The 27,970-nt window shown below is 48.9% G+C and overlaps 2 protein-coding genes across 2 annotated transcripts; one reads left to right on the top strand and one right to left on the bottom strand.

The window, feature by feature from the left end:
• Window positions 1–139: 139 nt before the first annotated feature.
• On the top strand, window positions 140–11,621 carry LOC122367505 (phenoloxidase-activating factor 2-like). The gene is made up of 6 exons (XM_043340617.1): window positions 140–306; window positions 7,052–8,186; window positions 8,593–8,726; window positions 9,018–9,292; window positions 10,180–10,426; window positions 11,162–11,621. Exons 2-6 carry the CDS (start codon window positions 7,059–7,061, stop codon window positions 11,265–11,267), a joined length of 1,890 nt encoding a protein of 629 aa, XP_043196552.1. The 5' UTR covers window positions 140–306; window positions 7,052–7,058; the 3' UTR covers window positions 11,268–11,621.
• Window positions 11,622–11,854: 233 nt separating this feature from the next.
• On the bottom strand, window positions 11,855–22,763 carry LOC122367510 (nitric oxide synthase-interacting protein-like). Its single transcript, XM_043340625.1, has 7 exons — window positions 22,625–22,763; window positions 21,892–21,920; window positions 21,402–21,614; window positions 19,009–19,120; window positions 18,196–18,298; window positions 13,529–13,832; window positions 11,855–12,957 (listed from the first exon to the last, which is right to left on the bottom strand). Exons 3-7 carry the CDS (start codon window positions 21,575–21,577, stop codon window positions 12,777–12,779), a joined length of 876 nt encoding a protein of 291 aa, XP_043196560.1. The 5' UTR covers window positions 21,578–21,614; window positions 21,892–21,920; window positions 22,625–22,763; the 3' UTR covers window positions 11,855–12,776.
• Window positions 22,764–27,970: the final 5,207 nt, after the last annotated feature.

The raw sequence follows: 27,970 nt of genomic DNA, 5'->3' as shown, positions 1-27,970 counted from the left end.
TACCTACATTACTCGCTCAAACCAACCAAATTAATGACTAACGACCCACAATCACACAGCCCGGTTAATTTTAATCTCAGACCCGCCTCCCAATCTGTTACCCTCCCTCCCCACACACCACACATACACACTCACACTGGATCCAAAGAGCAGCCGGTGGCGGGCAGACACCGGTCACTCGGCCGTAAACACAGCTGGAGCCGATATAAGGGCGCGTCCGGCGACTCAGCGCGGACATCGCGACAGGCCCCGTGCACTGGGGCTGCACTGTCACGCCCTCTCAGCGTCTCACACACAGAGAAACAGGTAAGAAGCGAGTCGGATCATGCCAGGACTTATAGCGACGACCGTTGTGCTTGATCGGCAGTAGGACGAAATGGTGGCATTAAAACTTTGGTGAAAATAGAGAGAAACGAACAAGGAGAAATATTGGGGAGCCAGCAATATTCCAGAAATTCAATTAACTTACTCGTACTTGAAAGCAATTAATTAAAAAATTGGCTGAGCGTAAGCTAGCGGCAACGTCGTCAGATGTCATTGTGCAATCCAGCAGCACTTCGCGAATTGGAGGTTAAAATATAGCTAGACGTCGCTATAATGCCTATTATGCATGACGTCCCCCTTGTTACTTGTGCGACACACAATCCGGTAGGTAGATGTTCACAAGTTAGAAAGAAAACTTGGAGGGAACAATTCTTTATCGGTTTAGAGCCATCAACTCGAGCCTTTGACAACGGCAGGACCATTTTATAGATTGCAGGTTGCACCTTTAATGACGTTTTCACTGCGTTCTTATTTGAATATATTATTACGTTGTCTCAAAATTAGCCCCTTACGACTCCAGTTAAAAGATGAAAGACCCGCCGGTTGATAACCCAACGGTTGATAAAGGCGCAAAGCCGAAAGCTCCCGAAACTGTATTTTGTCTTTTTGAAATTTTATATCTTTTGGCTAATATGAGAGTAAGGTTAAGGTTGAGAGTAATCTCTTATTAAAAGATGAAAGCTTCAATTTCTGAAAATAGAACTATATGGATCGGACATAATTTCAAGAAATATTACCCTCGGTCATCAGATTTTTTACTGGTTGGAAGCTTCCCTTTTTATCAGTTTCGAACACATATTTATGTTAACCCTCGCATGTGTAGGGGGGGTCGGATGGACCCCCCCATGTTTTTTCGCGAATAACTCGCGTAAAAAGCGGCCGATCGCGACGAAACTTTCAGTTCCCTCACATTGATCAATTTTACACCTACCCTGAAAATTTCATGACCCTGACCCAAATGACCTTTGACCTGTGACCTCTTTTCCGAGAACATGTTTGGCCGGAATCGCGATTCTGCGTACGTCGGCTCGCATTAGCCGCGCGTTTGCAAGCTTTTCGTGATTTCAAACGTTCAAGCATGTGATTTGATGTTGCTTCCATGCATTAGGGTGGGTGTCAAGGTCACCTGAAGGTCAGGTCAGGTCATTGACCTTTGGTGACCTCGGGTGACCTCGGTTCACTTTTTCGAGCTGTACATGTTTCTAGGCTAGTTTTTGGAGCTGAATTCGAATTTAGCAACCATTTGAACATTTACGAAGTAGTTTTGGTGCCTTCGTAACATGTTACGAAGCTGTCAGAGGCGGTTGACACGTACTACGAATACCCGTCACGACGCCTACTGGTTGACCTGACCTGCCCTGACCCGACCTGGTCTAAATGCTTAAAGACATCATCTGTGATCAAAACTAACACGATATTCGTGATCAGCACCCCGAAAAACCCCTCAGCAGCCACACTTTACGACTTTCTAACAGGTCCCGATTTTCCCGACTTTGGGTCATTGACCTGACCTGGAAGGTCAACCAATGACGTAGGACCTTAAAATTGGGTATCATCGGCTTCCTCTCCTCACGGGCAACACGCTCGCTTTTTCCGCGAAGCTCTAGCTCGATCAGGGGCCAAACGGCAAGGGGGGGGTCCAACCGACCCCCCCCCCCTACACATTAGAAGCTGGCAAACGCCGCACACATGCGAGGGTTAATCATTCCATGGGTTGAGCTAACCAAACCTTCGTTCGAGTGGGGTCAATTTGACAAAATTATCTAGCTTTTTTGGAGGTGTAGGTAAATGAGCCGGGGCACCTCTCGCTTCGAAAAGACGTATACATTTATGCTATGAAAAAAACGTGCGTGCTGCATATGCCAAAAAATATTTTTTTTAGAATAATGTCATTTCTAACCAAACCAGCTTCAATGACTAGGGCACAGTTAATTACCGGCGGTCACCTGAAGGGTCAAATGAGATCATCTGAATTCTGAGGTCATCAACAATTTTTATAAAATCTATATTGATTGAGATAAGTTAGAAAGTCATGGATAGTCTCGATGTATTTGTCTCGGTTACACGCATCGACTGATAGGCAATATGACCCACTTGGGTCACGAGGTCACCATAACCTGACCTAAGGTGAAAACGCAACATCGACGAGAGCAACGAAGAAATTTCCATTAGAATTATTTATGTTAATCTTTCTTATTTTATATGCCCATGGTATGATTTTTTTAAGCAGTTGCTACGATAAGCGGTAGGCACTCGTCGAAATTGGTTCTTTTTGCATTTAACCCTCGCCCTGGCAGGGCATTTCTCATAACACGGCCTGGCAGGGGGGGGGGGTGGTCGATGCGACCCCCCCTCGCGATTGGCTCCTATGGCACCTAGAAACACCAAATTTGGTAGGTAGGTGGACCCCCTGGAGTTCTCGCCCCTGTGCAAATTTGGTTGCTCTAGGTTAATATTTAGGGGGGTTTTGACTTTTGGGGGGTATAAATGTAAAAATTTCGCTAAAAACAGGTCAAAAGTTTTCGCTTATAACTTTTGATCTAATTAAGATAGAGCAAAAAGAAAAGCACCAGTAAACTCAGCACGTCAAGGCGCGTCGAATGATATACTTTTTAGCTTGCTTAAGTGTACTTAAAGTTTTTCTTAAATTTCAAGTGAACTTAAATTAATAAATTAAGTTAAAGTTAACCAAATTGCATCATATCGCATATCATTCGATTCGGCTGATCACCAGGAGCACAATGATACCATTTTCTAAGCTCTAGCGTCATTATGTGCCAAGTTATTGGCAAAAACGTCATTTGACCTCAGTTGACCTCATTTGACCTGACCCATGGATAAGTACACCAAACAAAGAAGCACCAAGTGACCTGCTGTTAAGTACTGTGGTTTCAAAGCACAAAAGTGATAGAACGAAGCGGATATCTTCAGTATTTTCCGAATTTAGTATTTTCCCATAGGCTTAACATTACGACGTAATGACCTCTAACTGACCTCAGGTCAGTGACCTCAAAAAACCCGAACTATATGTTATACAACTCGGTGAACTTAGCACATCCTGAAAGTTTGAAGGAAATCAGTGCAAAACTGCGAGTTGGACAGGTGCAAAAAGAAAATTGAAATTTGACCATGACCTTGTACCGGTTTTTCTGACCTGGTGACCTGACCCAAGGTCACCCGGACCTGAAATTTTCAGGTCATATGTAGAAAGGTTGCCCCAAAAGCTGTGCCAAATTTGGCGGCGTTGCGCGCCGCCGTTTTTACGCTATCTTCGAAAAACCTTAGGGGGGTCGCATCGACCCCCCCTGCCAGGGCAAGGGTTAATCACCTCTCGGATGGCTTAAATGTTATCCTTGAGTTGATTTTCATGTAAAATCACTGGAGATATGATTGGGGATGATTATCACTGGGGATAATCTATGGGGATATTTTGAGATATCAACTATCAACAAAACATATTTCGTAAACAGTTTTTGTTTCCAATATAGTTATGGCAATTTAGGTACCCTTTAACCCTATTAGTGGCAGGGGGGGTTGTTTTTATCCACCCCTCAGGTTTTTCGGGAATATCTCCGAAACCGCTGAAGCTACGATGCTGAAATTTTCTGACTTTTCCTAAAACTAAATTGGGCACATTCCCTGATAATTTCAAGTTCATAACTGTACCAGGGGCGGCTCCAGAGCACTGGGAATTGGGGGGTCCTATTCGTGAAGCGAGTCATTTGGGCGAAGATCACGATGCTGCACCAGTTTTACGAACAGTGAATGAAAGGTATCATGTGATAACATATACAAAGTTATTGTGCATCCTCTTGACACGTTTTTGCTATAATAGGCGGATCCAGGCGTCCAAAAAGGGGGGTTATTTTTTACCTCCCAACATAGGTGCCCTGACACCGCCTATGCATGACCAATACAATTTTAGTCGTTCTCTCATAAGAAAATTGTAACATAACAAGACCATTGCCACCCTTTTTAGAAACAGTACCAACAAAAACCTTATTTACTATACTTTTTGTGTGCCCCCAATCTCAATGATCTGTATCCGCCTATGATTTTTGAAAATGCATATTTTTAGGATCCATAAGAATTCCTGGTTCATTCTCTATCGATCGGCAAAAGTTGCGTTAAGATTGGTTCAGAAACCTGGCCGTGATAAACAGTCTAAAATGTATCTGCAATTTGCCCTTTTTTACCCCCCTCTACCCCCCTATTGACATTTTTAATTTTTTTTAGAAATGTAGATCTCGTTGAGCCAAATCGAATGCCGTTTGAATTTTGAAAATCGGCCGGTTAGATCTCGAGATATCAAGGGGGGGGGGGGTCGTAAACAGCCCCCCTGCCACTAATATGGGGTAGCCAGGAGCCTGCCACTAATAGGGTTAACCCTCGCTGGCCGAGGGAGGGTCGGGTGCCCCCGTCATAGTTTTTTTTTTCGCGATAGCTCCGAACACGCTGTCGATGGAGAGCTGAAACCTGGCAAACCTGGTTGATTCAAGCCGGATCTTCTGACACCAACGGCATTTTCGGGTCAGGTCAGGTCGCTGACCTATATGACGTCATAAGTGAACCTCTGCACAGTCTTCAGATGTCGCAACTCGCAACTTCGCAACGCCCTCACTGCCAGAGGAGATTTCACAGGGAGATAAAACTTTCAAGACTTAGTATCCATAAGGAATCTCACAAGTTGCATATCTCGGATTTTTCCTTAACCCGCGACCTGGTGGGGGGGGGGCTATTTCCCCCCCCCCTCCAGACTTTTCGATATATCTCCAGAACCGCTGCGCCGATCGTCATCAAAATTTCAGTACCCTCCAGGACATCAATTTTACACATGGTGACCAAACATTTTTCCAAAGGTTATGATAGGTTGGGCGGAAATGACGTCAGAGTGATGTCATGTTCTGCCGTTTTCGACCCAAAAAAGGGTTTCGCGGGAAGAGCTGTCAGGCCTATAGCTTTGCAAATACAGAAAAATGATAATAACACAAAAGCTGTAGAATTGACAGGGCTACAAAACTGCTATCTCGGATTTTTGAAATTTTTGGATTTTGACCCACAAAAAAATAGATTTTTTGGATATAATGATCGAAAAATCCAAAAAGTTTTTTGAACTTCGCAAAAACCGGAATATATGTGATAGTCTTTACCGCCTTCCATCCACATACCAAATTTGAGATTGATACCTCTTTTTTTGGCGAAGTTATAGCGAAAAAACTGTTCAAAATTGACGACGTCAAATTTTCAAACTCAATTTTTAGCAATTCTAGACCCCGTAGCGCAAAACAAAGACCACCATTAGACTCCCCGTGACGAGCTGCATCGAATCAATACCCATTTTATGCAAAACTATCAACTTTAAAATTTGACCTTTTTTGGCCTGACCTTGACCTGACCTTGACCTGAACTTCACCAGAAAGTGACCTAAGCCGTTTCTGATAGTCTTATAACCAACACCATTGAGTTGGAAATGAAAAATTGGCCATAAAACATGCATCACACAACCTTAGTAAAGTTTGGCTCATGTGACCTGACCTGTGACCCTTGGTGACCTGACCTGTGACGTGACCTGGTATTGTCAGTGACCTCTAATAGCAACATATCTACTAGGCAACTGACGCCCTATCGCTGATTCTCGACAAAATGCGTTTTTCTCGGTGTTATAGCGCATTCCCTAGAAGACCCGTGAACGGTGAAACATTTCATCTTTGACCTGACCTGTGACGTCATCGGTGACCCCGAGGTCAATGAAATTTGGTTTCCTTCAACAAATTTGACAGGCCTTTCGAACGCCGTTTGAATTTTGCGGATCCGTCCAGTAGTTTCGGAGATACGAGGGGGGGGGGGGCAAAAAATAGCCCCCCCCCCACCAGGTCGCGTTATAAACAGACCCCACCAGGGCGCGGGTTAAGGTCATATGAGGTCAGGTCATTTTTGTGACCTCACCATTATGAGTCAATGGGAAAATGAAAACTGCTTTTTGGCGCCGGGGACGATCTCAAACTATCTCAACCACACGGAATTGTGATTTCATGCAATCCTTGCAAGTTTCGATGCTTCATTTTTGCATTGTTGTCACTAGGGTCATAAAAGTTTTTCGTCAATAACTACTGATCAAATTGAGCTGGCGAGTCGGGAAAGCCAAGCCACTAATGGACTCAGGAACACCTGCCGAATTGAATAATATGCGACATGACCTCCTTCAACCAAGCTCGTGACCTGGGGGCTCTGACCTTACCGTGACTCGAGGCCAACACCAAAAGTTGACCTCACCCAAACAAAAAGTATACCATTCGATGCGCCTGAACAAGACGAGCACGATGCGGTCAAAATCGCGGCGCTCTATGATCATTTTTTTTTTGCGAAGTTATTCGCCAAAAACCGAGCCCGTACCTTGGGCCACTTGACCTAACCTCAGATGTTACCGGTTAAACTGAGACCTTAAAATCAGCTACCAATCGCTGCGTCTCGTAACGGCGCACACGCTCTTTTTTCCGCGACGCTCTAGCTCCAATAGGGGCGAAACAGCGAGGAGTTTTGCCATCTATCGGACACCGACCGTCAGTCAGGCACACTGGCGAGTAGCGACAAACACTAATAGTGACCGTTGTTTGGACGCTACCAACTGTTTAGCTGACACATTCAACCAGATATCAGACACTACCGATTGACCACCGGCCACTGCCGGACCGCACCGCTCTAACCACCCACTGGCCCGTGTCGCCAGGTCCGCCATGATGCGGTGGGTGCTGCTGGCCTCCCTGGCCGCCCTGGCCAGCTCGGTCTCCCCGCCAGACATTCCCACCGACATCGCCAAGTACGCCATCTTCCTGGCCAACAGCAGCGCACAGGAGACGACCACCTTCACGCTGCAGCACACGGTCATCAAGATCACCAAACACTCGGCCGCAGAGTCGTCGGCGCTTGCCAAGAGCCGCGCGCCCAGGATTATCGTCACTGACGCGGCCGCCAAGGGCCTCGTATGCGTGGGTGCTGGTCGCGTGCAGCTCACCCCTGCCGGTAAGGTTGTTGAGGCCGGCGAGGTGTCCACCGGTGCCGCAGCGAGCAGCGCTTCCGCGGCCGCGGGAGGCGACGAGTCGCACAAGGCCGAGGAGCTGATTGTCGGTCAGGGTGACGGCGTCGTGGCGTCCGTGAGCTCCGCCGCCTCCGCGTCGGCGTCCGGTGGCGCTGCCTCGGCGTCCGCAGCTAGTGGAGGTGCCGCAGCCTCGTCCGCCGCGGGTGGAGGCGGTGCTGCCTCCTCGGCCGCAGCCGGTGAGGGAAGTGCTGCCTCTTCAGCTGCTGGTGAGGGAAGCGCTGCCTCTTCAGCTGCTGGTGAGGGAAGCGCTGCCTCTTCTGCTGCTGGCGAGGGAAGCGCTGCTTCTTCTGCTGCTGGTGAGGGAAGCGCTGCTTCCTCCGCGGCCAGCGAAGGCGGTGCTGCCTCTTCTGCCTCGGGCGAGGGAAGCCAGGCGACCGCGACTGGTGACAGCACTAGCACCAGCGCCGTCGGTACGGAGGGTGGCATCAGCGTGGACGTCAGCGGCCAGGGCGAGGCGGCCGCCTACGGGGGCGGCGAGGGCGTCCACCTCAGCGGCAGCGGCAAGATCACGCACATCGATGAGCGGTTCTGCACGTGCGTGCCCGACTACCTGTGTGACGACGAGGGCTACATCAACACGGCCGGCGCCGGCCTCATCGACATCCGCTCCTTCTCCAAGACGAAGAAGACGAGGGCGTACGCCTCCAAGTGCAAGGAGACGGAGACGTGCTGCAAGCACCGCGACAACGAACAGATCGGCTGGTTCCCGAGCGGCTGCGGTGACCGCTCCCCCATCCCGCTCGACAGGCGCGTCGTCGGCGGAGAGGTAAGAGAATGCTGACCGGCGTCTGCGTTTGAGGGAAAAAGTCCGCTGGGTCCATAATTTGAGGTTCACATTGCATCTGTCACTCATTCAGAATATCCTGCGTTGCAAAACAGACGGTTAAACAAAAAAAAAAAATTCAGGACAACGGGATAACACGTCTGATGCTTTCCTGTGTCCTTTTCTTCGATTGTAACGTCATACTTTGTTGATATGATTAAATGAGCACCTGTGCGTGTGTCTAAGCTTGGCAAGATTCGTTTTTTTTTAATGAAATGATGACCTGTTACGCAATATGATACCAAACGCATACGGAGTCCGAGTTCATGGTCGAATCCCACAGCACACATTATCACATTGTACCAGCTTTGCAAGCAGGCCCAAACGTTCCACTTCTCGACGTCCGCAGGCTTCTGGTCTGGGCAGGTTCCCATGGATGGTGGCCATTATCCGCTCGATCGCCAACGGACCCGACGAATACGTGTGCGGCGGCTCCCTCATCAGGGAAGATGTCGTCCTCACCGGCGCCCACTGCGTCAACAAGTGAGTAAGCACCTTCGTGAACGATGGCCGTAAAACATGTGCTGAGAATGGTGCCAACGTGGTGATGTTGAAGTTGAAGACCCAGTTGATCATGAGTTCGTTTCCAAAGAATTCCATGGTGTTGTTGACCAAAGCAAGGTCCTTGGCCTGGACCAATGCTTCCTGACATCTGTAACTAACAACTGCATCAGCAGTTGAGCCATGCGAAACGTCCACAATGTCACACCCCTATAAATATCGCCCTACCCTCAGCCCGTTCTGACAACGCCCCATCCGCCCCGGCACCTCCAGGCTGAAGGGCGAGCGTCTGATCGTGCGCGCCGGAGAGTGGGACACGTGCAACGACGACGAGCTGTACCCGCACATCGACATCGAGGTGGCCAGCGTGATCCAGCACGAGGGCTTCAACGCGGCGACGCTCTACAACGACGTGGCACTGCTGCAGCTGGTCCACGGCGTCGAGGTGCAGCAGCACATCAACACCATCTGCCTGCCGGACCCCCAGTTCAGCGTGGACATCCACCTGGACGAGTGTGTGGCCACCGGATGGGGCAAGGAGTCCTTCGGTGAGTCGACCGCCTCGGGGACTTCGGGATATCCGTGTCAGGATGTTAAACTGCGGGACTATGGGTCAGCGCGTCTAGCCCCGGGATATCCAGATCAGGGTGCCAGCTCAGCACATCCGGTTCCCGGTGTCAACTCCAGGACTTTCGGATGAGGGTGTCTTACTTCTGTGCGCTTAAGTGGCAGCGTTAGACAGTAAAATATTTTCCCAGAGGACGTTTTCTTCAAGTTAAAAAGACACTTAAGATCGATTGCAACTATTTTGTAGAAAATCAAAAGCAGTCAGCGAGACGGTTTTCCAAACGGAGGGTCTTGTCAGACGCTGAGGCACTCAAAACACTCTCGAGGACAGCCTCTAAAGTATACATCGATGTGCAAACCTTATCGCCTCTCAGTTCAATGTATACTTTGAGACATCTACAGTCCGTCGGTCTGGCTAGCAACAAGCCCAGCCTGCACAGTGCACATGCCAGGCGGCGGGGGGATGGGGAGGGGCGACCCTGGGGTGAGTGGTGTGAATCATGTCTCAAAGGCCCCCGACTAGGGCAGCCATTCACTGAACTCTTTCAAACTTCAGCTTACAAAGTTATCAAGTTACAAGAGCAGCGCACTAGACATACCGAGACGCATGTTTGGTCGCACATTGTTTTGGTCTATTGTCCAGCAGTTAATGTGCAATTCAACTTCAGCCTCTTAGCCGACAGTATGAGTAAACTATTGCGGCGATAGAAATACCAGATCTCACGAAGTCTAACGGAGACTTCACATTCTGCATCAGGTCACCTTGCACTCTCAATGTTTACCGCAAGCAGATCCTAGGACCTAGGTAGAGCATCAACACCCGCTCATGTTCGACTCTGAACGTGCCGTTCTTTTTGCCCGCCTGCAGAGAACAGCCAGTACACCAACATCCTGAAGGAGGTGCCGCTGCGCGTGGTGGGTCACGACGCCTGCCAGGAGGCTCTGCGCACCACGCGCCTCGGCAAGTGGTTCAAGCTCCACGATACGTTCACATGCGCCGGCGGAGAGCCTCATGTGGACACGTGCAAGGGCGACGGCGGCTCCCCACTCGTCTGCCGGATCCCCTCAGAGTTCCCCGGGGAGGACAAGTTCGTCCAGGTCGGCATTGTTGCCTGGTGAGTATCGGGGAATCACTGAAGTTAAGTCGGCATTGAGGGGAACAAGCACAGGATGATGAATCCATTCCGGCTAACGGCTTGTCTCCCCATGCTCAATCAAATCAAAGGCCCATGATAGACCATTGTGTCAGTGATGATGATGCCTCAGCAATCACAGATGTGAGTATGGACGAAACATACGTCAACCTTGCCATCTGTTTCGAATCAGCGAAGATGCCGCCATATACAGGGTGTCCAGAAAAAAAGATACTACGGAAATTAAGTCGCATTCATTAACGCACGTGCCGATTTTGTTCCAACTTCATGTGCTTATAGTGCAAGATTTGGCAAAACTCATGAGCACTGTAATGCGTCGTTGGAAAGTTGTCTGCTTGCCCTCCGAGATGGTCAACATGACTATCAGTCACCTGCAGACTGTGCTAGTGCTGGAGCTGATCCGCCGTAAGGCCGCTCACATTGAGTATCTGCTTTGAGGAGCTGCCGCAACTAACCAAGGATTTTACATGCCATGTGGCACCTGCTGTCTGTTTTGCCATATTTTGGCGAATACAAGCATGTGCCATTTTAAAATGTAAGGTGTTTATTTTCGGAATTACAGCAAAAAATAATAGTATCCGTTTTTTTCTGGACACCCTGTAGTTTTCCACCAATGAGTTCCGCGGCACCCTCAGACAGCTGCCATCTCTGAGTTACGTAGCGGCCGTGCTCTGACCCTCGTCCCCCGCTCCGCAGGGGCATCGGCTGCGGCAAGGACGGCATCCCGGGAGTGTACGCCGACGTCCAAAAGCTGCTGCCCTGGATCCACGAGCACATGCCGCACTCGGACGAGTACCCGTGATCGGCCGCCGGTCGCCCCACGCGCCCAGTTGCCCACCATCGCGTCGGCCAGTGTTTACCGATCGCTCAGCGCCTGGCCGGTCGGACGGGGGCCCGAGCCGGGGACGGCAGACGGTCACCGCCGCGGTCTGGGAATAAACACTGGGCAGCCGACCGACCGATTTGGGCCCAAATGTGACCCGGTGTTCGTATACAGCTTGCGACACGGCGACGAGGAGCGGGCGATGGCCGCTGGACGGCTTAGACAAAAAACGGCAACTGGCGCGATAGGGAGTTCCAGCCGGCCGCAGCGAGTCGTTTTGTTTTTCTTCCAGAGATGTGTGAAATGTGCTCAGAAATACATGCAGAACTGTCATCTAACTTTAAAAGTTCACAAACGGGACCGAACCGCCTACAGTTTGTGGGCGTCAGACATTCGTATTTCGTAATGACTTTCCAGGTCTCAATTGACCAATTGAAAAGTGGCTGATGTGGATCACCTGAATACAAGTACGAATCATTGACGTCGACAAAAAGAGACAAAGACAACCCAGCTCTCCAGCAAACTGGTGCACCCCCCAAGAAGTTAAACTGATCCACCGTCAAGAAGTTAAAATGCGACCACTTCTCGGTGTATTCATTTGCACAGCACAATGACGCTAACAATGACATTACATTACACACATAATTCACTCAACCTGTTGGCCAGAGCACACATGGAGACTGTCGCCCATCGTTTCGCTCTTGTACTCATATAAGTGAAGAGAACAAAATATACACACTGGTTGACCTTACATTCCACGCTTAACGACATCTCGGTTGAAAAGAGTGCACGAAGTCAGCAATGAACTTCCATAACATCCACGCATTGCAGCAAGTACATAAAAGCAAATTTCATTTTCATTCGTAGTTACTTTCGGCGCGACTAGGTAATTCAAAGAACTTTTCGAAGCATGAAATACCCCTCTCCCTCCCACACCAGCCCTGCCAACAACACATCAAAACACTTTCTTGTTTGACGACAAATCGAAATCCACCCTACTGTAAGCAACCTTTCAAGTAGCAAGAGCAAAAGGGTGTGGAGATCGGCTTAATAATTCATGGTCTGATCAGGATTTAAATCATCCTCTGCGTATCAGACGAGGCCACACGAAACAGTGTTCAAGCACATTCCCTTTCAATCAGAGTCCGTCGACTTATCGTGCTCCATCAGACACAGCACCCTTGGGTACACAGAGCGGGTACGGTGCCACCCACCAACACAGACCTGGACTCGGAGCCGCAGCACGGCCCCGACTGATTCAACGTTCAGTATCACGAATCCGCTCAGGCCAGCAGGCTGCTCAGACTCTGGCAGCCTGTGCCACGAACTTCAAGCCGAACCAGGTCTGCACCCCTATCCACTTCAGACCTGTACCACAAACCACGGGTCGCCTCAGACCTGCGCTCTAGGCCAGCTCAGACCCACGTCACGGGCTACCTCAGACCAGCACCACAGACCATGCGCCTCATAGCACCGCCTCAGACCAGCTCACACTTGCGCCACGGGCCGGGCGCCCTTGGCGGCCAGCTGGTCGTTGGTGCCGGAGAAACCAGTGCCGCCCATCTGCAGCGGGATGATGTCGGACTCTGCCAGCGGCACACCCGTCACCGGGTGGCGCATGTCCTTTCTGATCAGCTTCTCCACGCATTCCATCGTCACCACGTCGCCGCTGTGGGGGGGAGATGGGGTAACGGGGTAATAACGGGGGAGCATAACGGGGAACACTCCATCGTCACCACGTCGCCGCTTTGGGGGAGAGGACGGGGACACGGGGTAATAACGGGAAACCCTTCACCATCACCACATCCCCAATGTGGGAGAATGGAGGGACAACGGGGTAATAACGGTGCACTGCTGCAAGCCTGCAAGTAGCTGCGGCGGTCCATATAACTTTTTTTATCTACCTAATATAACTACAACCGGCACCACATATTGATTCGTCATCAGAAGAAAGTCCCTCATTGAAAAAAAAACTTCACAGCATCTTATAACCGAGCTTTTGCAGACCTACCCAAAATTCCCAATCACGATTCTGCAAAAATGTAAATATTTACCAGACTAGTTCCAAACAGACCCCCTCCAAAGCACCCCAGAACATATTCACAAATGCAATTGAACTATAAACAGACTGAATTCGAATTAACGTACTAGAGTCTAAGCAAAAAAAAAAAAACGATGATAATCGCCGGGTAACAAAGTCGCACCTCACAGCCACTCACACCTGGTCCCCGGCAACTCACGTGGGTTTGAGGACGGCCGCCGGCACGGTGTTGCCCAGGATGTCGTGCGTCACACGACACATGAACCGGTTGCGTTTGGAGATGAGCGCCGCCTTGTCGTCGGGATCGGAGACCGGTGTGAACACCACGGGAATCAAGTCCTTGACCCTCAGCGGCTTACCGCTCATCGGACAGAAGATGGTCTTGTCGGGCTTCTTGATGGTGGATTTCTTGGCGGCCGGCGTGAGGCTAGGGATCCAGAAGGAGGGAAGCTTGCGCGCCTTATCCGTGGTCATGTTGGACACGGAGCCGGCCTCGCTGGGACCTGCGGGGGTGGCGCCCGTGGTAAAGGGGCTGCTGAGTGCTGACTATAATGACTAAGCCTATCTATGGACAAGGAGCCGCATCGCTGGGACCTAAAGGGTGACCGGCCTACTGCCCATACTATGCCTATGGAGCAATATAAGAACATGGACTCTACTAGAGTAACGGAAGTTAAATATGAGCTGTGCTATTCGGGCAAATAGGTAACTATCGCCATTCATTAATGTCAAAAGCGTGTTAACCGTACCTAGACTACGGTTAAAGGGGAAAAGTTTTTTTTTAATAGCAAGCGTGTAAAAGAGCATTATAAAGACTAACTACAACTTTCAGCAGCTTTAACATTGATGCCTATGCAATTTACGGACTAAAAGAGACAAACATGCGTCACACATGGTTTTTATTTGCCGTTGTCGGACGATGGCGATACGCTTTGGCAATCAAACAAAGCCAGTTATAGGCTTCAAACATTACCTGAGAGGATGGAAACACACGCGCACGTCGAAACCGTTAGAATTCCATCACCACACAATACATGTCAAATGTTTATAGTGTCCGCTGTAACCATAACATCCACAGTCAGAGTTGTGTGTCTTACAAAAGCCCATTCGTCATGCCCCACATCTATCATTTACATTGAATAGCGAGGTTTATGTTCTAAAATCTCAGGAATACAAATGCTAAAATGATAGAGAATCAAAAATGAAAAATTCTTGAAAGAAAATAGATCAAGTTGATAATCGTGGTTGAAAGTGCATGCCCCAACGAGCATCACCAATAAACGCCATACACGCGACATGCATATTGCATATGCTTTTGATTGAACAGCTAACAAAGTCCGCTACCTATTTGTCTAATCTATCAAATAATTGGCTTCCAGTAAGAGCCCAACCATACCGCTACTGCAAAAGTCAGCTCACTCGCTCCAAACCAGACCCTGGACACCAAGCGTCACCAAGGCAAACACAGTGGCCGTTTTTAAACAAGTCCTTCAGATTTTCCGGCGCGCTCGGTTCAGCGAACGTCACTGACACAGACGACTGGGAAACCTCCGTCCCTGGTCAATGTCCTACAATGTCCAATGTGATTGGAACGGGAGACCTCTGGCCACTCAACAGAGATAGTTATTAAACAGCCAACTTTGACGTCATCTAAAAAAGTGGAGACAGTAATTCCACAGCACCACTTTTTAAACTTAAAACAAACTGCACACAACAGTTAAACAGTTTTATGTAGATGAATGACACCCAAAACATACAATATCATCAAGCCAGGAAATAATAAAAATGCCAACGTAACATAAAAATGCGGCATCTAATGCATAAGATCGCAGGTCTGCTGTCGAGTGGTTGTGGAATACGGAGGCTCCCAAAAATAGCAACGGGTTGGATTGGACACAACTGACCAAAGTGATCTTTCAGTGCACATGTCTTTGCACTCCATGATTAACCCTCGCCGGCACAGGGGGGTTAATGCACCCCCCCCCTAAGGTTTTTCGCGAATAACTCGCGTAAAAAGCGGCCGATCGCGACAAAACTTTCAGTACCCTCGCATTGATCAATTTTACACCTACCCTGAAAATTTCATGACCCTGACCCAAATGACCTTTGACCTGTGACCTCTTTTCCGAGACCATGTTTGGCCGGAATCGCGATTCGGCGTATGTCGGCTCGCATTAGCCGCGCGTTTGCAAGCTTTTCGTGGTTTCAAACGTTCAAACATGTGATTCGATGTTGCTCCCATGCATTAGGGTGGGCGTCAAGGTCACTTGAAGGTCAGGTCAGGTCATTGACCTTTGGTGACCTCGGGTGACCTCGGTTCACTTTTTCGAGTTTTACATGTTTCCAGGCTAGTTTTTGGAGCTGAATTCGAATTTAGCAACCATTTGAACATTTACGAAGTAGTTTTGGTGCCTCCGTAACATGTAACAAAGCTGTCCGAGGCGGTTGACACGTATTACGAATACCCGTCACAACCCCTACCGGTTGACCTGACCTGACCTGACCCGACCTGGTCTAACTAAATGCTTAAAGACATCATCTTTGATCAAAACTAACACGATATTCGTGATCAGCACCCCGGAAAACCACATAGCAGCCACACTTTATGACTTTCTAACAGGTCCCGATTTTCCCGGTAATCGGGTCATTGACCTGACCTGGAAGGTCACCCGATGACCTAGGACCTTAAAATTGGGTATCATCGGCTTCCTCTCGTGACGGGCAACACGCTCGTTTTTTTCCACGAAGCTCTAGCTCGATCAGGGGCCAAACGCGAGGGGGGGTCGTACCCCCCCCCCCTTGTGCCGTCGAAGTACGCAAAATGGCCTGTGCCGGCGAGGGTTAACCCTCGCCCATGTAGGGGGGGGGTTGGTGCAACCCCCCCCCCCTGAGGATTTTCGGAAATAGTGCAAAAACGGCGGCGCGCAGCGCCGCCAAATTTTGGGTACCTTATGGGGCAAACCTTGCGCATCTTTTGATAAAAAAATTTGACCGAGTCATGTCAGGTCACGGAGTTATGACGTCACAAAGGGAACAGCCTCCGGCCGGATTTTCACAAACTGAGTGCCAACGCCCGAGGTTTCCTGCCGGTGGTACGGACATCGGTTGATGGATCGTGATGAAACTTCCCATGCATGTTAGGGCAAGTATTGGCTATCATATGGTATAAGAAACTTGACCGGGTCAGGTCAGGTCACGGAGCTATGACGTCACAAGAGGAACAGCGTCCGGTACTATTTTTGAAAAGCGCCCGAACCACTATTTTGCTAATTCTTGTCACCTCAATGAGAATATGCAGCAATATTAGCTTCTATAGGGAGCAAATGGACCTCCCAAGTCCAAAAATACAATCATATTTCAAAAATTTAAATTTTGATTTTTCGAATTTCTGCCGCCGACCGTGACCTTGCCGACTTCCGGCGCTCCCAACGCGCCATTTTTAGAGCTAGGGAAACGAAATACATACCTAACGATAGAGAATTGATCAAGGAACACGATAGTGAAGGTTTCAAGTCGATATCTCCCACCGTTTTGCCGCAATCGCCGCGGAAAGTTGAAAAAAGTCTATTTTTCCGAAAATTTGACCTTTGACCGGTCAAAAGTAGGTCAAATGTTGACCTAGGACCAAAAAATATACCACCAATCGCGAGATCTCGGCGAGAGCAATCCGTTGGTCTTTTCCGCTAAGCTCTACGACGCTCCGTTTTCAAACGCCAAGAGGGGGGTCGCACCAACCCCCCCCCCCCCCCTGCATGGGCGAAGGTGGCAGATCGCCGTTTACGGGCGAGGGTTAAGACATCGAGATTAAAAATCAGCATCCTGAGCGGACTGCGTAGCTATATAAAGCTCCTGGGAGAAGGAGCTTCATATGCTACCTGGCGCGAGAAGGCCGCATAGGACTCCAGAGGACCGTGCCGCCATCTATCGCGGTACACCAAAGTTCGGTCCAATTCATGCCGGTGAACCGGCCGCAGGCAGACGAAGTGGTCAGGGTGGGCCTGTGGTGCTGCGTAAAAGCTCTGCTTAGCGGACACCCGGGCCTGTAAGCGACTATTTACCCTGCATCTATTTCAAAGAAATGCTGGCATACTTTTTTGGACTAGACATATGCAATGACTCGCTGTAAATGACATGAAATCATCCGATTTTGTCACACCAAAATACGATCGAGCCGATCGCTCAGAATGATCGGTTACAAAAGGAGCAATTATCTCCCCAGCCTTACTGTGCTAGCGAGATTAGTTTATCAGCAAAATTTTCTATGCAAATTAGCCCGTGTCAGGGTGACAGGCCTAAATAAGCTGCGCTCTGAATGATGCCCGTTGAATGGTGGTACTCATGAGTGACGCTAATACTGGCTTGTACGAGATACATTTAGACACGCCCCGATGGTCTGTCTCGGCAGGGCGCCGGGCTGACCTGCCCCGGCTCTTCTCCGGACTGACATGCCACGGCTCCCACTCCGGACTGTCCACCCGGCCCCACTCCGGACTGACCTACCCCGGCTCCCCTCCAGACTTCCCACCCGACCCCACTCCGGACTGTCCACCCGGCCCCACTCCGGACTGACCTACCCCGGCTCCCCTCCAGACTTCCCACCCGACCCCACTCCGGACTGTCCACCCGGCCCCACTCCGGACTGACCTACCCCGGCTCCCCTCCAGACTTCCCACCCGACCCCACTCCGGACTGTCCACCCGGCCCCACTCCGGACTGACCTACCCCGGCTCCCCTCCAGACTTCCCACCCGACCCCACTCCGGACTGTCCACCCGGCCCCACTCCGGACTGACCTACCCCGGCTCCCCTCCAGACTTCCCACCCGACCCCACTCCGGACTGTCCACCCGGCCCCACTCCGGACTGACCTGCCCCGGCTCCGCTGCGTTTACTGATGATGCTCGACTCCTGGCCCTCGAACTTCCTCAGCTCGGAGCGCTGCTCGGCGGCCGCCAGCTCCTCCAGCTCCAGCTGACGACAGACGGCAGAGCGGTTACGGCAGATCGAGTCAGAGTTAGGGTCACAGGAGTCTCATCACGGCAGGTCGGGTCAGGGTAGGTCGAGTCAGGGCAGGCTGAGTCACAGTTCAGGCCAGGGCACATCAGGTCAGGGCAGGTCGGGTCAGGGCAGGTCGGGAGAATCATTTTACACTCACCTCCAATCTTGAAGAGCTATCCCCTCCCCAATTTTCCCAAGAAAAACATTTGCGCGGATTCCTTACGTGTATTTCTTGCCTTACACCCTACACTACACCACTAAATACCAATCACCATTGTGTATGAAGTAATGCTGCTGATACTTTTCTCCTTTTTTGCCTGATCTGACCGGCAATTTTCCACTCTCATCGTCCTTTTTTGGTAGGGATTACCCTCCCTGGCAGCCAAGCCTGTCCCAAGCCACAACATAATTTTGGGACACTGGGACGGGGTCACGGTAGATAGATTGCAGACACGAGAGATCAAGTGACGGTAGGCCCGTCACGGCACGTCAGGTCACGGCAGTTTGGTCACGACAGGTCGGGTCACGGTAAGTCGGGTAACGGCAGAGAATATTACATTTAATCAATGGTTGGCCTAACTGGACTACACCCAAGGCCAAGTTAACTGGCTATAAGTCGTACGGAGATATCAGAAAAAGGTAGAATTGGGTGACACACTGTAAACGGACTCTTGATTTCTTACCTCCTCTTGTTTCTTTTCTTTTTCATACTGCTTCATTTTGCGACTGATTTCATTCTTCTTGGAGATAATATACTCCAAAATGGCCTCTTTGTCAAACAACCAGCCATCAGGTCTAGAGAAAGAGAGCAAATAAAGAGTCGGAATTAACAGACAATGAATTCCCACTACTATAAAAAACGAACACGAAATAGCAGCTTCATGGAATACACAATAAGAAAGCGAAAATACCATTCAAGCGACAAGAACACCTGATAACAACACGAATCAGCCACCCGCGCCCGGATCACCGGTGATAATTTTAATTGAAAGTTTAGCTTATCCCAGGTAGATGGCGACACGGTCCTCCCAGGTCTAGCGTGGCCTTCCCCCGCCTGTTGGCAGCTGGCTGAATATTGGCATAGAAACGAGGCCCAAACGACATGGAGCTCCCAGGCCGCAAATTCGCTGCCACAAAGTTATAACTTACAAGACCTCATTCATTAGGCTACAAAGAAGACCGCAGTTCACATAATCTCCAAAAATATAAGAAGATAAGTGTGGGGGCCTGCGGCTTCTCAGTCTCTCCCATCGACCTCGACACGCTGACGATCGCGCTGTACAGCATGAGGAACTCGCCTGCGTGCGGATCTGATGGTTTGTGTGCTCGTGCTCTGAAGGCTGGCTTCCCCGCCGTCGGCTATGTCATCCTAATATCATTAACGCATGTCTCACCCAATCCGACTACCCTCCAACCTGGAAACATTCGCTCATTCACCCCATCTTCAAGACCGGCGACCCATCCGATCCTTCCAACTTCCGTCCTATTTCCATCATCCCCACCATCGCCAAACTAGTAGAGCGCGTTGTCCAGCGGCAACTTTACCATTACCTAATACCTATCCTCTAACCACCTCCTATCCCCCAGCCAGCACGGTTTCCGTCCGCGCCATTCGACGGAAACCGCGCTGGCTACCGTAACCGACCAAATCCTCACAGCTGCCGACGGCGGGGAGATCACCCTCTTATGTCTTATTGACCTGAGCAAGTGTTTTGATATTATCGACCATGACATTTTACTTCGGAAACTCGAGCTGCACGGTGTGGATGTTCAGTGGTTTAAAGCTTACCTGACCGGCCATACCCAGAGTGTGTCACTCAGAGACCACACTGGAGCTGCCAGAGTCTCCCCGCCGATGCCGAACTCGATGGGGGTTTTCCAGGGGTCTGCCCTGGGCCCCCTCTTGTTTACCGTGTTTGCAAATGACATGTCACTGTTCGCTGCGGGTGCAGGTGTCGTGCAGTACGCTGACGACACCCAGGTGATTGTCTGATTGGCAAAAGGTGATTGGCAAAAGAACGAACTTTCGGCTGTTATTCATAGCATGGAAAACTCATTGACTGCTTTAGATCAGTGGTTCTGCGCAAACGCCCTTAAAGTAAACGCAAACAAAACACAGCTCATCACTCTCGGAACAGGTCAAAATTTGCGCGGCCTTCCAGACATCAAAATTGCCTTCCGCAACACTGACCTCGTACCTTGCCGCGAGGTAAAAAATCTTGGCGTTATTTTCGACCAGAAATTATCATGGGACAGTCACGTGGGTGTCGTCGGCAGGCGATGCAGCGGTACTCTTGTCGCGCTGTCACATGTCCGTCACGTCCTGCCTGTCGGTGTCATCAAGACACTTGTAGCCGCCTTGGTTCTCTCGCAGGTCACATACTGCCTTTCCGTCTACGGCAACGGCACTAAGAAAAACATTGACAGAATTCAAAAGGTACTGAACTTTGCTGCACGAGTCATTTTTGGAAAGAGAAAATTTGATCATGTTAGTGACCTGCGCGGGAAACTTGGCTGGCTGCCCGCTCAGCACATGGCCGACCACCGTACACTGTGTCTGGCGCACAAGGTGATTGCTGGTGGCGAGCCCGAGTCACTGGCGGCTGCATTCGTGTGCAACGGTGACCGGCGGTCCCGGCGCACGAGGCAGGACGGGCAGCTCTACGTGCCGAGGTCCAACACCGAGACCGGCAAGAGACGCTTTTGCTCGAGGGCACCTGCCCTCTACAACCGGCTGTCGAGTGACCTGACACCGCTTAGCCAGCAGCGTTTTTCACGTACCGTGAAGAGACGCCTGCTGGATCTCCACCGAACGTGACCGTTCCGACAGCCGTGGCCGCCACAGCACAGGGGTAGCCCTGTGTACCGTGTATGAGTGCGTGTGTGTGTGTGTGTGTGTGTGTGTGTGTTTTTTTTTATCCATGACAGCGACCATGTTTGACTCGGAGCTTAATAGCCACACTTTGAGTGGACCGCTCTACGATGGCAAATACAAATACAAATACAAGCATGTCTAATCATTCACAGCCCTCTGGCATACCCCACCCCCTTGGCCAGGCTTCACCCCTTGCATTACGTGATGACGGGGTTGCGGCACGGCTGCAGGGTGAGGCAGCAGCAGTCGAACTCCTTCACAGAGTCCTTGCTGGTGCGGATCTTGTCGGTACCGTAGCCCGACTGGCGGGCATCTTTTTGACGCTCGGCGTAGGTGTACACCATGCCGGCCGTGCAGTTCTTCCCGTGACGCGTCATGGCGGCTGGAGGAGGGGTGCTCGCGGTCTGAAATCAACTGCGGTGGGGAAGAGAGGTGACAGCTAAGTTAAAAAGCTGTTGCATGGGCGTTTTGCAAAGTTAGCAGCATAGCACTCTTGGTCAGAGAGTGACTCATCACCAGAACAAATTTCACTTGATTCCTATAATATTGATATAATTTGATAGGAATCAGGAAACCTTCTAGTAGTGTGGCATGGATACAAGCTAATCCTTGCCATATTCATATCCAATATTATCATAAACACCAATTATCACTACTGCCCAAATTATGCCACAATGTGCCCACTGGTTACCTAGGTATTTATGATTGCCAGATGTAGAACCAGTATAGCGCCTTTTGGGGCGACTAACGGAGCGAGCGAGAGGGTGAGCCTTGCACGTGCGAAATTTCGAGGGGGTACCTCCAACTGACTTGTGCACGGCACCCTACTGACCGGTTTCTAGCGATGTGCCAAATTTGAGCACAATCGGCCCAGCCGTTCTCGAGATCTGGGAGCGGCACCCTGCACGTGCGCACGTGCAAAATGGGTCCCGACTGGCTTTTGCACGGCACCCTACTAACCGGTCCCTAACTGTGTACCAAATTTGAGCGCAATCGGTCCAGCCGTTCTCGAGATCTGGAAACGACCCCTGCACGTGCGCACGTGCAGCAGCACCCCAACTCTGGCACATGGATATGCAGTGCCTAGTGGGTGCCTACCTACATGCCAACTTTCAGCGCAATCGGCCAAGTAGTTACCGAAATATTGCAACAATTGCAAAACTGACACCTCTTCGTTTTGCACGTGGCACGTGCATAAGGGGTCACCCACATGCATCGGGAATAGTCCAATACTTGGTAGAAGGAATGAAGCTACCCTATAAAAATTACCGCGTGTAAATCGGTCAAGTGGTTGCTGAGATATAAGCCTCGCAAAAGCGTCCGCACGGCCGGCCGGCCGGCCGGCCGGCCGGCCGGCCGGCCGCTCATACTCAGAAATTTCCGTTATTCTACGTAAGACTCCGCTCGCTTCGCTCGCTCCGTAATAATGTGCTTTCAATCAGCGATGTCATCCCACCTTCCAGTGGATGAAGTGCAAACCTTGGTTGTTGTATTGTAAGCATCCAACAAATGTGTAATGGTGTGGCCCGTGGCCGTAACGGTGGCTTGCGTTTACAGCTTTGCAATGCTTTGTGAGTGACCTTTTAAGTTTTGTGGACAGATGCTAGTGGAATGATTCTAAACCACTCAACAATATAAAGATGCTTCATCCCGAGAGGCTGTGCACCCTACTCCAAGACAAGACTTGTGTTGTGTACATTCCATAAGCTATTACAGAAAACCCAACCCATAAAGGTGGGTTTTTGCTGGGGAAGTATATCAGATTTTGTATCTTGAAGTGCATTTCTAGGAAATCTGAGAAATCAATTCCAGCCATAACAGTCATTCGGATTCAGTATGTGAATTGTCACAGAATTAACTTGTCTGAGGCCAGTTTTACCAACAGAAAAAATAGCCGCCTGCCAGAATTTTTGCCTTCACATACAGAGTGTAACAGAGATGGGCATGTAAGCGGATGCCGGATAGGGCATTACCGTTTACGCCCCATGTGTGACACGATCCATGGGCAAAAGATTCCAGCAGGTGCCTATTCTTCTGTTGGTAAAGCTGACCCCTGAACCAGGCATTGACCATCGTCAGCATCTGTGACCACTGACCGGTGATGTGGGTCAGAAAGCATTGTGAACTAAACAGAGGGCTGTTCACAGGCCCTGTGTGCAGTCGGACCGTACACAGCAGCTCCAAGCTCTGCCCACTGCGTCCCTACGTCAGCCTTCTGTCACTGCACACAACGGCCGCTGTGGCCGGCCGAGACTGGCCACAGCGGACTGGTCACAGCGGACCGTCCACGGCACACAGCTGTGACGTCAGAACTGCCTACCCATCCCCTGACCCCTACCCCCACGCCTGAGGGCTGTTCACGGGCACCACACACTGCTGAGTGCGGTGTGTGCGGTGGGTCCAGCAGGCGTCGGGGTAGGGGATGGGTAGGCAGTTCTGACGTCACTGCTGCGTGCGGCGGATGGTTTCCTGTGGCTGGTCCCGACCGGCCACAGCGGTCGCTGTGTGCAGTGACGGGTCGGAAGGCTGACATAAGGGCCCTGTTTCACCCGTGATAGCAGCACGCTGCTTTTACACGTGTCAAATTGGGTTTCCATGGAAACATCAACAGGCCCATTGCTCCAACACTACCACAAGTGTGACGTCAGCTCGCGCAATTTGATAGCAGCGTGGTAGCAGCGTCCCGTGAAACACCGCCAGGGACACAGTGGGCAGAGCTTGGAGGCTGTGTGCTGTCCGACCGCACACAGGGCCCGTGAACAGCCCTCTGCTGCACACACTGCACACACCACACTCAGCAGTGTGCGGTGCAGTGCCCATGAACACCCCTCAGGTTTCAGGTTATTGGACAGTGCTACGCCTTATCCACAAAACACATATCACACATCACCATTAGGGGTACCCATTTTTGGGTCAATTTTTCAAATTTTAGGTGGGGGTGGATTTTCCCATTATTTGGTCTATTCTGATTGCATCTGTGCCAAAAATAGCGAAATCAAACGATTTTTAGGGGTCGCGAAATCAAAATGAAAATGCCAGTTTTAGCGAAAAATCGACCAAATTAATGCTAGTTTATTTTGGAACAAGGTTACCATGCCAACAAGTTGGAGTCAATTTTCCCATTATTTGGTCTATTCTGATTCCATCTGTGCCAAAAATAACGAAAACAAACGATTTCTAGAGGTCACGTATCCAAATGAAAAGGTCAATTTTAGCGGAAAATCGACAAAATTAACATTATTTTATGTTGGGACAAAGTTACCATGCCAACGGTTTGGGATCGATTTTATCATTATTTGCTCCGTTCTGGATCTAGCAGTGACAGAAATATCATTTTGGTCAATGAACAGCATATGCTCATTTACACTCACTGTGGCTTAGACCTTCATGTACCTACCTTGGTACCTACCTACACAAGGCCGTAACTCACGGTCGTCAAGTTAGATGTAAGTGAATCCTAATCTATAATCTAAGATTCGGAATCAGGTGAGCCCCTACGATTTGGACCAAACTTGGTCAGTGGATAGTACGTAACGTCCTGATTACGATGCACCCAAAATCTAAGCTCGGCCCGCCATATTTACGAAGTTACGGATGTTTGAATTTCAAGGTCATTCGGGAGAGCCCCTGCGATTTCCGTCAAAATTTGTGTACGGACACTCTAGATGCTCCTCATTACGAATATCACAAAATTTAAGCTCGGCCCGCCATATTTACGAAGTTACGGAGGTTTGAATTTCAAGGTCATTTGGGTGAGCCCCTACGATTTAGGGAGCATATTTACGTCTGGACAACGAGTTGCGTTGGAGAGGCCGGAAATAGTGGCGATTTCAGGACCGCAAGAATGGACCGTCATTGGAATGATTCTTTTTTAAACCGTGCACTGTTTTCGGCCGGAATTTAATAGTTACTACAAAATATTTTGTAATTACGTTTCCACCAAGAATGAATGCCATCAGGGCTAAATTTTTAATACTATTGCATTTTGTCAAGAAGCATATAGTGCTGTTATATTGCACTTTTAGCGCGTTTGTTACAAAACATGAAGCGAATAAGCGTCCAGGGTATATAGAACAACTAAGCGTCAGTGTAATTCATCAACAGTGCCAGAAGTTAACTTGAGGGAAAGCTATGCTAATTGCTCTTGTCCATCCACTAAAATTTATTAAATATTTTGCTTTGTGTATTCCAAAAGGAGAGGGAACTATTTTGATTTCATTTGTGCGTTCATGTCAGAATTGAAGGTGGATCATTAAATTTTCAACGCAGTTTACAAACAAGCATTTGGTCTTTCTCGTTTATAAGCAGTGGCTAAGATAAGGTTGATCAATCCTGAAGTTCGGTCATCGTACCTCAACTTGGCAGCAAGATCCCCCAAGGACAGAGGATGTATTGTATTCATGTCCTGTAAATCAAAACAAACAAGCATTTGGTCTTTCTCGTATATAAGCAGTGGCTAAGAAAAGGGTGATCAATCCTGAAGTTCAGTCATCATATCTCAACTTGGCAGCAAGATCCCCCAAGGACAGAGGATGTATTATAAACCTGTCCTGTTAATCAAAACATTTTTGTGCCTTCAAAGGCTTAAGTTATCTATGGTGTGTTCGGAGTTAGGCTATATGGCCGTTTTTGTTGTATGTTTATGTGGAGATTGAATATAACTGTGATCCTGTGCTTGTTTGTATACTTACGGTCAAACAGGGAACAGCACATTCACATAAGTCATAACATACTCACCTAGCACCTAACTCATAGCTGTACCCTGCAGGATCTGTACTTGTTCATGTCTCGAGCATTAACAAAGCACTAAAGTAGCTTAGTAATCATTTCCTACATTTTCTGAGCATCTAACATGACATACAGCAGTGCAGAGCAGCTTCAGAGAAGAAACACTTTAAATGCACAGACTCACACCAGCCACCCGATGAGCCAGTTCCTCAATTGACTGTTTCCCTGGACACAGCTTGGCAATGTGAGCTAACTTTTGGCAAGTTGAAGGTTAGCAGGTAAGATTGAGTTAGGGTGAGTACCTACCTGTAACTGGGTGCCACTGCCATGCAGGTCTTGGGTAGGCTGCAAATATGTGTGATGATTGACATTGAGGTTAGGTCAGCTGTCAGGTTAGTCAGGTTCAGGTATGCTCATTGCTCAGGTCACATTTTTATGGACATTTGGCAAATTAAAAAACTAACAATCTGATCTATTCTAAGCTAACCCGACTAAACATACACAACTACTGACTATAGGAACTGAGCACCTAGGTACCTACTTGTGCCTACATCTCATACCATGTCAAAGTAGAGTTCCTTGGTGGAAGATTACCCTCAGTACTTTTTATCCCAGCCCTGTGAAGAAAACTAATACTTCTAAGCTCTGAGTACCTGCTGGCCATCCACAGGAAGACATGCTGAGACTGAGAGCTTTGCCATTGTATATTGGACCAATAATGACTATCACAAATGACTATGAACACATATGATCACATCGTTGCATGGATTGTCGCATTGACAATTTTACTACAATCCTTTTTTCAAGAAATACAGTGATGATGATTAACATCAAAATCAACATAAAGTGATCCAAGCTTTCTCCTCCAGTAGCAATGGAATGATCGCATGTTTCATTTGCCAGACACTGAGTACCTGATGCACATTACAATCTGCATAGCATCTAAGCATAGTAAAACTGCCCAAGTCCATTCATTCTAAATTTCAACTTGATAGTTAGAACTAATTTATCTTGCTGTTGTAAGTTATCATTCAATATTCATACCAATACATCAATATGCGCTCATCAGTCAACATTTTCTGGCATGATCCTGCTCAACGTGCTCTTCAGTATTGCTCCAAGGTCTGCAATATTATAGCTTGTTTTTGGACAATAAGCTCTTTTAATTTTACTTTTTCTTGCTGATATATGAGCCCGATCAACTTGCGTTTAGCAACCAAAATTTCATAACTTGTTCAACTTGATATTGATATTGCTCAGTAGTCAAGACCTCTGTCAGCCTCCTGGATACTTCAGATTGTTTTCAGTCAACATGCTTCTTAAATATGATATAACTCAATCTTAAGGGATTCAAAACATCCAACAAAACGACGTACAAGAGCAAGAAAACCACCAGATAAACTAAAAATGGCCTTGGAACAGAGCCAAGTGGTGCTCCATTTGTTTGTTTACAATGATTGTAGTGCTGATGTATTTTTAGGACTCTGAACGTCGGCTTATAAAAAATGAAACGTTTTTACAAAAGTTGTAAGGCAAGTAATATTTATCTGAAAGAACTAAAATATTCAAATGCCAAACACTATGAAATACATGAATCGGAACGAAAAAGTAACCCAAAAATCCAGCCAAATCACCGGCTCCTAAAACTGCAACACAATCAGCACTTTTCCCCGCAACTCGTTGTCCAGACGTAAATATGCCCTACACAAGGCCGTAACTCACGGTCGTCAAGTTAGATGTAAGTGAATCCTAATCTATAATCTAAGATTCGGAATCAGGTGAGCCCCTACGATTTGGACCAAACTTGGTCAGTGGATAGTACGTAACGTCCTGATTACGATGCACCCAAAATCTAAGCTCGGCCCGCCATATTTACGAAGTTACGGATGTTTGAATTTCAAGGTCATTCGGGAGAGCCCCTGCGATTTCCGTCAAAATTTGTGTACGGACACTCTAGATGCTCCTCATTACGAATATCACAAAATTTAAGCTCGGCCCGCCATATTTACGAAGTTACGGAGGTTTGAATTTCAAGGTCATTT

The sequence above is a fragment of the Amphibalanus amphitrite genome, unplaced genomic scaffold (genome assembly GCF_019059575.1).
Source record: "Amphibalanus amphitrite isolate SeventyFive unplaced genomic scaffold, NRLGWU_Aamphi_draft 000874F_arrow, whole genome shotgun sequence".
Lineage (NCBI taxonomy): Eukaryota > Metazoa > Arthropoda > Thecostraca > Balanomorpha > Balanidae > Amphibalanus > Amphibalanus amphitrite.
The sequence above is the reverse complement of the archived record's forward strand: the minus strand, read 5'-3'. Positions and strand labels throughout refer to the sequence as shown.

Bases quoted from the DNA above. Each gene is read 5' to 3' on its own strand.
- LOC122367505 (XM_043340617.1), top strand. From the start codon at position 7,059: ATGATGCGGTGGGTGCTGCTGGCCTCCCTGGCCGCCCTGGCCAGCTCG. The intron at 8,727-9,017 runs GTGAGTAAGCAC...CGGCACCTCCAG, and splicing joins GGCGCCCACTGCGTCAACAA to GCTGAAGGGCGAGCGTCTGA. The intron at 10,427-11,161 runs GTGAGTATCGGG...CCCGCTCCGCAG, and splicing joins CAGGTCGGCATTGTTGCCTG to GGGCATCGGCTGCGGCAAGG.
- LOC122367510 (XM_043340625.1), bottom strand. From the start codon at position 21,577: ATGACGCGTCACGGGAAGAACTGCACGGCCGGCATGGTGTACACCTAC. The intron at 19,121-21,401 runs GTAATGCAAGGG...CTCTTTCTCTAG, and splicing joins TGCCGCAACCCCGTCATCAC to ACCTGATGGCTGGTTGTTTG. The intron at 12,958-13,528 runs GTGAGTTGCCGG...TCCCCCCCACAG, and splicing joins GCGGCCGTCCTCAAACCCAC to CGGCGACGTGGTGACGATGG.